The 12,500-nt window shown below is 49.7% G+C and overlaps 1 protein-coding gene across 1 annotated transcript in view; it reads left to right on the plus strand.

Annotated features, from left to right (window-relative positions):
• The first annotated feature begins 3,612 nt into the window (after positions 1-3,612).
• atp10b (ATPase phospholipid transporting 10B) overlaps positions 3,613-12,500 on the plus strand; it is a 108,656-nt gene continuing 99,768 nt past the window's right edge. Inside the window, 3 exon segments of the mRNA XM_042326329.1 lie at positions 3,613-3,649; positions 4,165-4,415; positions 4,712-4,833. Of these exon segments, the coding sequence (XP_042182263.1) occupies positions 3,613-3,649; positions 4,165-4,415; positions 4,712-4,833 (410 nt within the window).

Below are 12,500 nucleotides of genomic sequence, written 5' to 3' on the forward strand. Positions count from 1 at the left end.
ATATACATTCTGCTCCATTTTAAAGTACTGTATATACATTCTGCTCCATATTAAAGTACTGTATATACATTCTGCTCCATATTAAAGTACTGTATATACATTCTGCTCCATTTTAAAGTACTGTATATACATTCTGCTCCATTTTAAAGTACTGTATATACATTCTGCTCCATTTTAAAGTACTGTATATACATTCTGCTCCATTTTAAAGTACTGTATATACATTCTGCTCCATTTTAAAGTACTGTATATACATTCTGCTCCATATTAAAGTACTGTATATATATTCTGCTCCATTTTAAAGTACTGTATATACATTCTGCTCCATTTTAAAGTACTGTATATACATTCTGCTCCATATTAAAGTACTGTATATATATTCTGCTCCATTTTAAAGTACTGTATATACATTCTGCTCCATTTTAAAGTACTGTATATACATTCTGCTCCATTTTAAAGTACTGTATATACATTCTGCTCCATTTTAAAGTACTGTATATACATTCTGCTCCATTTTAAAGTACTGTATATACATTCTGCTCCATTTTAAAGTACTGTATATACATTCTGCTCCATATTAAAGTACTGTATATACATTCTGCTCCATTTTAAAGTACTGTATATACATTCTGCTCCATTTTAAAGTACTGTATATACATTCTGCTCCATTTTAAAGTACTGTATATACATTCTGCTCCATATTAAAGTACTGTATATACATTCTGCTCCATTTTAAAGTACTGTATATACATTCTGCTCCATATTAAAGTACTGTATATATATTCTGCTCCATTTTAAAGTACTGTATATACATTCTGCTCCATTTTAAAGTACTGTATATACATTCTGCTCCATTTTAAAGTACTGTATATACATTCTGCTCCATTTTAAAGTACTGTATATACATTCTGCTCCATTTTAAAGTACTGTATATACATTCTGCTCCATTTTTAAGTACTGTATATACATTCTGCTCCATTTTAAAGTACTGTATATACATTCTGCTCCATTTTAAAGTACTGTATATACATTCTGCTCAATACTAAAATATACAAATTGAATTGTACCTAAGAACAGAAGCCCTCACACATCCTACACATCAGGTTTCTGTTTAAACAACTGCAGTTTGACTTCTAGCCAACACTGCACACTTTTCACACTATTTTGTTATATTACAGCCTTATTGTAAAATTGAATAATACAGTACCCCATAATGACAAAGCGAAAACAGGTTTTTAGACATTTTTTGCATTAAAAATGTAAAACAGAAATACCTTATTTACATAAGTGTTCATACCCTTTGCTATGAGACTCGAAATTCAGGTGCATCCTGTTTCCATTGATCATCCTTGAGAGAGAGAGAGAGAGAGAGAGAGAGAGAGAGAGAGAGAGAGAGAGAGAGGAGAGAGAGGGGGAGAGAGGGGGAGAGAGAGAGAGAGAGAGAGAGAGAGAGAGAGAGAGAGAGAGAGAGAGAGAAAGAAAGGGGGCAGTGGGGCCTTGGTTAATGCGCTGCATTTAGAAATGTCTTTGCGGTGGGGATGCTCACGGTGGGGATGCTCGTGGTGGGGATGCTCGCAGTGGGGATGCTCGTGGTGGGGATGCTCGCGGTGGGGATGCTTTCGATGGCTAGTTAAATGAAACAGTCAGGATCAGGGTAGAGCCTGCCTGCTAGCCATCTACACCCCATGGGTCTTCTCTTTTTAAAATTTGTATGTATCATTTTGTTTTAACAGAAATAGCTTATTTACATAAGTATTCAGACCCTTTTGTTATGAGACTCAACATTTAGCTCAGGTGCATCCTGTTTCAATTTATAATCCTTGAGATCTTTCTACAACTTGTTTGGAGTGGCACCTGTGGTAAATTCAATTGATTAGACATGATTTGCAAAGGCACACACCTGTCTATATAAGGTCCCACAGTTGACAGTGCATGTCAGAGCAAAAACCAAGCCATGAAGTTGAAGGAATTGTCCGTAGATCTCCCAAACAGGATTGTGTCGAGGCACAGATCTAGGGAAGCGTACCAAGCGTACCAGCATTGAAGGTCCCCAAGAACACAGTTCCCTCCATCATTCTTAAATGGAAGAAGTTTGGAACCACAAGACACTTCCTAGAGCCGCACGGCCAAACTGAGCAATCGGGGGAGAAGGGCCTTGGTCAGGGAGGTGACCAAGAACCTGATGGTCAATCTGAAAGAGCTCCAGAGTTCCTCTATGGTGATGAGAGAACCTTCCAGGAGGACAACCATCTCTGCAGTACTCCACCAATCAGGCCTTTATGGTAGAGTGGCCAGACGGAAGCCACTCCTCAGTAAATGGCACATGACAGCCCGCTTGCAGTTTGCCAAAAGGCACCTAAAGTACTCAGACCATAAGAAACAAGATTCTCTAGAATGATGAAATCAAGATTGAACTCTTGGGCCTGAATGTCAATGTCCTTGAGCGGCCCAGCCAGAGCCCGGACTTTAACCCGATCGAACATCTCGGAGAGACCTGAAAATAGCTGTGTAGCGACGGTCCCCATCCAACCTGACAGAGTTTGAGAGGATCTGCAGAAAATAATGGGAGAAACTCCCCAAATACAGATGTACCAAGCTTGTAGCATCGTACCCAAGGAGACTCGAGGCTGTAATCGTTGCCAAAGTTACGTAAATGTGATTTTTTGTTGTTAACATTCTAAAAACCTATTTTTTCTTTGTCATTATGGGGTATTGTGATGTCATTATGGGGTATTGTGATGTCATTATGGGGTATTGTGTGTAGATTGATGAGAAAAGAAAACACAAGTTTAATCCATTTTTGAATAACGCTGTAACGTAACAAAATCTGGAAAAAGTCCAGGGGTCTGAATACTTTGCAAATACACTCTATACTCAGGCGTGCCTTGGGGAGCCAATGTTGTCGAATGAAATCTCTTCTTGAGCCGCTGTAGTGATTCTTTAGCGTTTAAAGGGGGGCGTCAGACCCAACCTAATGTCTTATGTAAGATAAGTACTAATGGAGTGATGTCCAAAAGTATATCATATCTCACGCTTTTCAAACTAGACTGTTGTTGTTTCAAAAGCATGATGCATAAGACCCCACCTCATGGTCCAGAGAAGTGCACTAGAAAGGGAATAAGGTTCTCTCTGCCTCTCTGTGCCCATTGACTCATCACTCTACTCGATAGTGTTAAGGTTTTTAAGATGTGAAATTAGAGCGTGACTATTGGATTTTAGTTCATCAGTCGAACCAGATGGATTGTTTATAATGGATGATGTTACCAATCTGTGCCATCCGGCGATGCTGAACAGATCAATAGTCAATCCATATTAACTGGGTCATTGGGGCAAAAACACACACATGGTCCGTTAGTACACACTCTGATTCTAAACAGTTGTTATCTTTAGTCACTATTTGTATCTCGGTCAGACAACTCTTCACTCTCTCAGTCGCACCTGGCTGTAGGTATGCAGGTGTGTGTGTGTGTGTGTGTGTGTGTGTGTGTGTGTGTGTGTGTGTGTGTGTGTGTGTGTGTGTGTGTGTGTGTGTGTGTGTGTGTGTGTGTGTGTGTGTGTGTGTTCCTGCAGGTATGCAGCTCCTCCAGTCACATACCTTTCCTTAGAGGAAAGATGAAAAGATATGTGAGTGTGCTCACACTGATACCTGGTTAGCAGGCTCTGACACACAGTCAGATGAGTCCACAAAGAGCCATTTCATAGGGACATCAGAAGGATACTGACTGTTTTCAACACAAGGCTGCCGTCCATTTTGTTTGGAAACAGCAACAGGACAACATGACCTAAAATGCAGTTCCAGCAGAGCCACCACTGAAGAGGAGAGATAGCAGAGCCACCACTGAAGACGAGAGATAGCAGAGCCACCACTGAAGACGAGAGATAGCAGAGCCACCACTGAAGAGGAGAGATAGCAGAGCCACCACTGAAGACGAGAGATAGCAGAGCCACCACTGAAGACGAGAGATAGCAGAGCCACCACTGAAGACGAGAGATAGCAGAGCCACCACTGAAGACGAGAGATAGCAGAGCCACCACTGAAGACGAGAGATAGCAGAGCCACCACTGAAGACGAGAGATAGCAGAGCCACCACTGAAGACGAGAGATAGCAGAGAGACAGAATCTGTCACCATGCCCTGCTGTTCCAGCCCTCTAACCCTGCTCAGGGACTCTCTACGGGGCCAGAGACAACGTGACAAGGACCTCCGGACCCTGGTCTCCAACCTGTCCCTACCAAGGTCTCCCCAAGACCACTAACCGATACTTCCCTGGCAACTCCATCAAGACCACCAAGTACTCTTTCTGGTTCTTTATTCCTCTGAACCTGTGGGAGCAGTTGCACAGATTTGCTAACGTCTACTTTGTGGGGCTGGCCTTGTTGAACCTTGTGTCTGCCGTTGAGGCCTTTCAACCGGAGGTTGCTCTGATTCCTATATGTGTCATATGGCCTTGTTGAACCTTGTGTCTGCCGTGGAGGCCTTTCAACCGGAGGTTGCTCTGATTCCTATATGTGTCATATGGCCTTGTTGAACCTTGTGTCTAACGTGGAGGCCTTTCAACCGGAGGTTGCTCTGATTCCTATATGTGTCATATGGCCTTGTTGAACCTTGTGTCTGCCGTGGAGGCCTTTCAACCGGAGGTTGCTCTGATTCCTATATGTGTCATATGGCCTTGTTGAACCTTGTGTCTGCTGTGGAGGCCTTTCAACCGGAGGTTGCTCTGATTCCTATATGTGTCATATTAACCCTGACGGCCCTGAAGGATGGATGGGAGGACTACAGGAGGTATCGGTCTGACAGGAGGATCAACTATACATCCTGTCTGATATACAGCAGGTAAACTCAACTATACCTGTCCGATATACAGCAGGTAAACTCAACCATACATCCTGTCTGATATACAGCAGGTAAACTCAACCATACATCCTGTCTGATATACAGCAGGTAAACTCAACCATACATCCTGTCTGATATACAGCAGGTAAATATTGCTATAGTGGTACTTTAATAAAAAAAAGTTTTTCGGTTGAAGTGCTTTTGCATCATATTTGCATTATTGTTCTTGATAGTAATACATGTTGGTATGGGTTTAGCAGTCTCACATTGTATATAGGGCGGCAGGTAGCCTAGTGGTTAGAGCGTTGGGCCAGTAACCAGCAGGTAGCCTAGTGGTTAGAGCGTTGGGCCAGTAACCAGCAGGTAGCCTAGTGGTTAGAGCGTTGGGCCAGTAACCAGCAGGTAGCCTAGTGGTTAGAGTGTTGGACTAGTAACCAGCAGGTAGCCTAGTGGTTAGAGCGTTGGGCCAGTAACCAGCAGGTAGCCTAGTGGTTAGAGCGTTGGGCCAGTAACCAGCAGGTAGCCTAGTGGTTAGAGCGTTGGGCCAGTAACCAGCAGGTAGCCTAGTGGTTAGAGCGTTGGGCCAGTAACCAGCAGGTAGCCTAGTGGTTAGAGCGTTGGGCCAGTAACCAGCAGGTAGCCTAGTGGTTAGAGTGTTGGACTAGTAACCAGCAGGTAGTCTAGTGGTTAGAGCGTTGGGCCAGTAACCAGCAGGTAGCCTAGTGGTTAGAGCGTTGGGCCAGTAACCAGCAGGTAGCCTAGTGGTTAGAGTGTTGGACTAGTAACCAGCAGGTAGCCTAGTGGTTAGAGCGTTGGGCCAGTAACCAGCAGGTAGCCTAGTGGTTAGAGCGTTGGGCCAGTAACCAGCAGGTAGCCTAGTGGTTAGAGCGTTGGGCCAGTAACCAGCAGGTAGCCTAGTGGTTAGAGTGTTGGACAGGTAGCCTAGTGGTAACCAGCAGGTAGCCTAGTGGTTAGAGTGTTGGACCAGTAACCAGCAGGTAGCCTAGTGGTTAGAGCGTTGGGCCAGTAACCAGCAGGTAGCCTAGTGGTTAGAGCGTTGGGCCAGTAACCAGCAGGTAGCCTAGTGGTTAGAGCGTTGGGCCAGTAACCAGCAGGTAGCCTAGTGGTTAGAGCGTTGGGCCAGTAACCAGCAGGTAGCCTAGTGGTTAGAGCGTTGGGTTAACCAGCAGGTAGCCTAGTAACCAGTAACCAGCAGGTAGCCTAGTGGTTAGAGCGTTGGGCCAGTAACCAGCAGGTAGCCTAGTGGTTAGAGCGTTGGACCAGTAACCAGCAGGTAGCCTAGTGGTTAGAGCGTTGGGCCAGTAACCAGCAGGTAGCCTAGTGGTTAGAGCGTTGGGCCAGTAACCAGCAGGTAGCCTAGTGGTTAGAGCGTTGGGCCAGTAACCAGCAGGTAGCCTAGTGGTTGGTTAACCAGCAGGTGTAGTGGTTAGAGCGTTGGGCCAGTAACCAGCAGGTAGCCTAGTGGTTAGAGCGTTGGGCCAGTAACCAGCAGGTAGCCTAGTGGTTAGAGCGTTGGGCCAGTAACCAGCAGGTAGCCTAGTGGTTAGAGTGTTGGACTAGTAACCAGCAGGTAGCCTAGTGGTTAGAGCGTTGGGCCAGTAACCAGCAGGTAGCCTAGTGGTTAGAACGTTGGGCCAGTAACCAGCAGGTAGCCTAGTGGTTAGAGCGTTGGGCCAGTAACCAGCAGGTAGCCTAGTGGTTAGAGTGTTGGACTAGTAACCAGCAGGTAGTCTAGTGGTTAGAGCGTTGGGCCAGTAACCAGCAGGTAGCCTAGTGGTTAGAGCGTTGGGCCAGTAACCAGCAGGTAGCCTAGTGGTTAGAGTGTTGGACTAGTAACCAGCAGGTAGCCTAGTGGTTAGAGCGTTGGGCCAGTAACCAGCAGGTAGCCTAGTGGTTAGAACGTTGGGCCAGTAACCAGCAGGTAGCCTAGTGGTTAGAGCGTTGGGCCAGTAACCAGCAGGTAGCCTAGTGGTTAGAGTGTTGGACGAGTAACCAGCAGGTAGCCTAGTGGTTAGAGCGTTGGGCCAGTAACCAGCAGGTAGCCTAGTGGTTAGAGCGTTGGGCCAGTACCCAGCAGGTAGCCTAGTGGTTAGAGTGTTGGACTAGTAACCAGCAGGTAGCCTAGTGGTTAGAGCGTTGGGCCAGTAACCAGCAGGTAGCCTAGTGGTTAGAGCGTTGGGCCAGTAACCAGCAGTTAGCCTAGTGGGTAGAGCGTTGGGCCAGTAACCAGCAGGTAGCCTAGTGGTTAGAGCGTTGGGCCAGTAACCAGCAGGTAGCCTAGTGGTTAGAGTGTTGGACTAGTAACCAGCAGGTAGTCTAGTGGTTAGAGCGTTGGGCCAGTAACCAGCAGGTAGCCTAGTGGTTAGAGCGTTGGGCCAGTAACCAGCAGGTAGCCTAGTGGTTAGAGTGTTGGACTAGTAACCAGCAGGTAGCCTAGTGGTTAGAGCGTTGGGCCAGTAACCAGCAGGTAGCCTAGTGGTTAGAGCGTTGGGCCAGTAACCAGCAGGAAGCCTAGTGGTTAGAGCGTTGGGCCAGTAACCAGCAGGTAGCCTAGTGGTTAGAGTGTTGGACTAGTAACCAGCAGGTAGCCTAGTGGTTAGAGCATTGGGCCAGTAACCAGCAGGTAGCTTAGTGGTTAGAGCGTTGGGCCAGTAACCAGCAGGTAGCCTAGTGGTTAGAGCGTTGGGCCAGTAACCAGCAGGTAGCCTAGTGGTTAGAGCGTTGGGCCAGTAACCAGCAGGTAGCCTAGTGGTTAGAGCGTTGGGCCAGTAACCAGCAGGTAGCCTAGTAGTTAGAGTGTTGGACTAGTAACCAGCAGGTAGCCTAGTGGTTAGAGCGTTGGGCCAGTAACCAGCAGGTAGCCTAGTGGTTAGAGCGTTGGGCCAGTAACCAGCAGTTAGCCTAGTGGGTAGAGCGTTGGGCCAGTAACCAGCAGGTAGCCTAGTGGTTAGAGCGTTGGGCCAGTAACCAGCAGTTAGCCTAGTGGGTAGAGCGTTGGGCCAGTAACCAGCAGGTAGCCTAGTGGTTAGAGCGTTGGGCCAGTAACCAGCAGGTGGCCTAGTGGTTAGAGCGTTGGGCCAGTAACCAGCAGGTAGCCTAGTGGTTAGAGCGTTGGGCCAGTAACCAGCAGGTAGCCTAGTGGTTAGAGCGTTGGGCCAGTAACCAGCAGGTAGCCTAGTGGTTAGAGTGTTGGACTAGTAACCAGCAGGTAGCCTAGTGGTTAGAGCGTTGGGCCAGTAACCAGCAGGTAGCCTAGTGGTTAGAGCGTTGGGCCAGTAACCAGCAGGTAGCCTAGTGGTTAGAGCGTTGGGCCAGTAACCAGCAGGTAGCCTAGTGGTTAGAGTGTTGGACTAGTAACCAGCAGGTAGCCTAGTGGTTAGAGCGTTGGGCCAGTAACCAGCAGGTAGCTTAGTGGTTAGAGCGTTGGGCCAGTAACCAGCAGGTAGCCTAGTGGTTAGAGCGTTGGGCCAGTAACCAGCAGGTAGCCTAGTGGTTAGAGCGTTGGGCCAGTAACCAGCAGGTAGCCTAGTGGTTAGAGCGTTGGGCCAGTAACCATCAGGTAGCCTAGTGGTTAGAGCGTTGGGCCAGTAACCAGCAGGTAGCCTAGTGGTTAGAGTGTTGGACTAGTAACCAGCAGGTAGCCTAGTGGTTAGAGCGTTGGGCCAGTAACCTGCAGGTAGCCTAGTGGTTAGAGCGTTGGGCCAGTAACCAGCAGGTAGCCTAGTGGTTAGAGCGTTGGGCCAGTAACCAGCAGGTAGCCTAGTGGTTAGAGTGTTGGACTAGTAACCAGCAGGTAGCTTAGTGGTTAGAGCGTTGGGCCAGTAACCAGCAGGTAGCCTAGTGGTTAGAGCGTTGGGCCAGTAACCAGCAGGTAGCCTAGTGGTTAGAGCGTTGGGCCAGTAACCAGCAGGTAGCCTAGTGGTTAGAGCGTTGGGCCAGTAACCAGCAGGTAGCCTAGTGGTTAGAGCGTTGGGCCAGTAACCAGCAGGTAGCCTAGTGGGTAGAGCGTTGGGCCAGTAACCAGCAGGTAGCCTAGTGGTTAGAGCGTTGGGCCAGTAACCATCAGGTAGCCTAGTGGTTAGAGCGTTGGGCCAGTAACCAGCAGGTATCCTAGTGGTTAGAGTGTTGGACTAGTAACCAGCAGGTAGCCTAGTGGTTAGAGCGTTGGGCCAGTAACCAGCAGGTAGCCTAGTGGTTAGAGCGTTGGGCCAGTAACCAGCAGGTAGCTTAGTGGTTAGAGCGTTGGGCCAGTAACCAGCAGGTAGCCTAGTGGTTAGAGCGTTGGGCCAGTAACCAGCAGGTAGCCTAGTGGTTAGAGCGTTGGGCCAGTAACCAGCAGGTAGCCTAGTGGTTAGAGCGTTGGGCCAGTAACCAGCAGGTAGCCTAGTGGTTAGAGCGTTGGGCCAGTAACCAGCAGGTAGCCTAGTGGTTAGAGCGTTGGGCCAGTAACCAGCTGGTAGCCTAGTGGTTAGAGCGTTGGGCCAGTAACCAGAAGATAGCCTAGTGGTTAGAGCGTTGGGCCAGTAACCAGCAGGTAGCCTAGTGGGTAGAGTGTTGGGCCAGTAACCAGCAGGTAGCCTAGTGGTTAGAGCGTTGGGCCAGTAACCAGCAGGTAGCCTAGTGGTTAGAGCGTTGGGCCAGTAACCAGCAGGTAGCCTAGTGGTTAGAGTGTTGGACTAGTAACCAGCAGGTAGCCTAGTGGTTAGAGCGTTGGGCCAGTAACCAGCAGGTAGCTTAGTGGTTAGAGCGTTGGGCCAGTAACCAGCAGGTAGCCTAGTGGTTAGAGCGTTGGGCCAGTAACCAGCAGGTAGCCTAGTGGTTAGAGCGTTGGGCCAGTAACCAGCAGGTAGCCTAGTGGTTAGAGCGTTGGGCCAGTAACCAGCTGGTAGCCTAGTGGTTAGAGCGTTGGGCCAGTAACCAGCAGATAGCCTAGTGGTTAGAGCGTTGGGCCAGTAACCAGCAGGTAGCCTAGTGGGTAGAGCGTTGGGCCAGTAACCAGCAGGTAGCCTAGTGGTTAGAGCGTTGGGCCAGTAACCAGCAGGTAGCCTAGTGGTTAGAGCGTTGGGCCAGTAACCAGCAGGTAGCCTAGTGGTTAGAGCGTTGGGCCAGTAACCAGCAGGTAGCCTAGTGGTTAGAGCGTTGGGCCAGTAACCAGCAGGTAGCCTAGTGGTTAGAGCGTTGGGCCAGTAACCAGCAGGTAGCCTAGTGGTTAGAGCGTTGGGCCAGTAACCAGCTGGTAGCCTAGTGGTTAGAGCGTTGGGCCAGTAACCAGCAGATAGCCTAGTGGTTAGAGCGTTGGGCCAGTAACCAGCAGGTAGCCTAGTGGGTAGAGCGTTGGGCCAGTAACCAGCAGGTAGCCTAGTGGTTAGAGCGTTGGGCCAGTAACCAGCAGGTAGCCTAGTGGTTAGAGCGTTGGGCCAGTAACCAGCAGGTAGCCTAGTGGTTAGAGCGTTGGGCCAGTAACCATCAGGTAGCCTAGTGGTTAGAGCGTTGGGCCAGTAACCAGCAGGTAGCCTAGTGGTTAGAGTGTTGGACTAGTAACCAGCAGGTAGCCTAGTGGTTAGAGCGTTGGGCCAGTAACCAGCAGGTAGCCTAGTGGTTAGAGCGTTGGGCCAGTAACCAGCAGGTAGCCTAGTGGTTAGAGCGTTGGGCCAGTAACCAGCAGGTAGCCTAGTGGTTAGAGCGTTGGACTAGTAACCAGCAGGTAGCCTAGTGGTTAGAGCGTTGGGCCAGTAACCAGCAGGTAGCCTAGTGGTTAGAGCGTTGGGCCAGTAACCAGCAGGTAGCCTAGTGGTTAGAGCGTTGGGCCAGTAACCAGCAGGTAGCCTAGTGGTTAGAGCGTTGGGCCAGTAACCAGCAGGTAGCCTAGTGGTTAGAGCGTTGGGCCAGTAACCAGCAGGTAGCCTAGTGGTTAGAGCGTTGGGCCAGTAACCAGCAGGTAGCCTAGTGGTTAGAGCGTTGGGCCAGTAACCAGCAGGTAGCCTAGTGGTTAGAGCGTTGGGCCAGTAACCAGCAGGTAGCCTAGTGGTTAGAGCGTTGGGCCAGTAACCAGCTGGTAGCCTAGTGGTTAGAGCGTTGGGCCAGTAACCAGAAGATAGCCTAGTGGTTAGAGCGTTGGGCCAGTAACCAGCAGGTAGCCTAGTGGGTAGAGTGTTGGGCCAGTAACCAGCAGGTAGCCTAGTGGTTAGAGCGTTGGGCCAGTAACCAGCAGGTAGCCTAGTGGTTAGAGCGTTGGGCCAGTAACCAGCAGGTAGCCTAGTGGTTAGAGTGTTGGACTAGTAACCAGCAGGTAGCCTAGTGGTTAGAGCGTTGGGCCAGTAACCAGCAGGTAGCTTAGTGGTTAGAGCGTTGGGCCAGTAACCAGCAGGTAGCCTAGTGGTTAGAGCGTTGGGCCAGTAACCAGCAGGTAGCCTAGTGGTTAGAGCGTTGGGCCAGTAACCAGCAGGTAGCCTAGTGGTTAGAGCGTTGGGCCAGTAACCAGCTGGTAGCCTAGTGGTTAGAGCGTTGGGCCAGTAACCAGCAGATAGCCTAGTGGTTAGAGCGTTGGGCCAGTAACCAGCAGGTAGCCTAGTGGGTAGAGCGTTGGGCCAGTAACCAGCAGGTAGCCTAGTGGTTAGAGCGTTGGGCCAGTAACCAGCAGGTAGCCTAGTGGTTAGAGCGTTGGGCCAGTAACCAGCAGGTAGCCTAGTGGTTAGAGCGTTGGGCCAGTAACCAGCAGGTAGCCTAGTGGTTAGAGCGTTGGGCCAGTAACCAGCAGGTAGCCTAGTGGTTAGAGCGTTGGGCCAGTAACCAGCAGGTAGCCTAGTGGTTAGAGCGTTGGGCCAGTAACCAGCTGGTAGCCTAGTGGTTAGAGCGTTGGGCCAGTAACCAGCAGATAGCCTAGTGGTTAGAGCGTTGGGCCAGTAACCAGCAGGTAGCCTAGTGGGTAGAGCGTTGGGCCAGTAACCAGCAGGTAGCCTAGTGGTTAGAGCGTTGGGCCAGTAACCAGCAGGTAGCCTAGTGGTTAGAGCGTTGGGCCAGTAACCAGCAGGTAGCCTAGTGGTTAGAGCGTTGGGCCAGTAACCATCAGGTAGCCTAGTGGTTAGAGCGTTGGGCCAGTAACCAGCAGGTAGCCTAGTGGTTAGAGTGTTGGACTAGTAACCAGCAGGTAGCCTAGTGGTTAGAGCGTTGGGCCAGTAACCAGCAGGTAGCCTAGTGGTTAGAGCGTTGGGCCAGTAACCAGCAGGTAGCCTAGTGGTTAGAGCGTTGGGCCAGTAACCAGCAGGTAGCCTAGTGGTTAGAGCGTTGGACTAGTAACCAGCAGGTAGCCTAGTGGTTAGAGCGTTGGGCCAGTAACCAGCAGGTAGCTTAGTGGTTAGAGCGTTGGGCCAGTAACCAGCAGGTAGCCTAGTGGTTAGAGCGTTGGGCCAGTAACCAGCAGGTAGCCTAGTGGTTAGAGCGTTGGGCCAGTAACCAGCAGGTAGCCTAGTGGTTAGAGCGTTGGGCCAGTAACCAGCAGGTAGCCTAGTGGTTAGAGCGTTGGGCCAGTAACCAGCAGGTAGCCTAGTGGTTAGAGCGTTGGGCCAGTAACCAGCTGGTAGCCTAGTGGTTAGAGCGTTGGGCCAGTAACCAGCAGATAGCCTAGTGGTTAGAGCGTTGGGCCAGTA

The sequence above is a fragment of the Oncorhynchus tshawytscha genome, linkage group LG08 (assembly GCF_018296145.1).
Source record: "Oncorhynchus tshawytscha isolate Ot180627B linkage group LG08, Otsh_v2.0, whole genome shotgun sequence".
Lineage (NCBI taxonomy): Eukaryota > Metazoa > Chordata > Actinopteri > Salmoniformes > Salmonidae > Oncorhynchus > Oncorhynchus tshawytscha.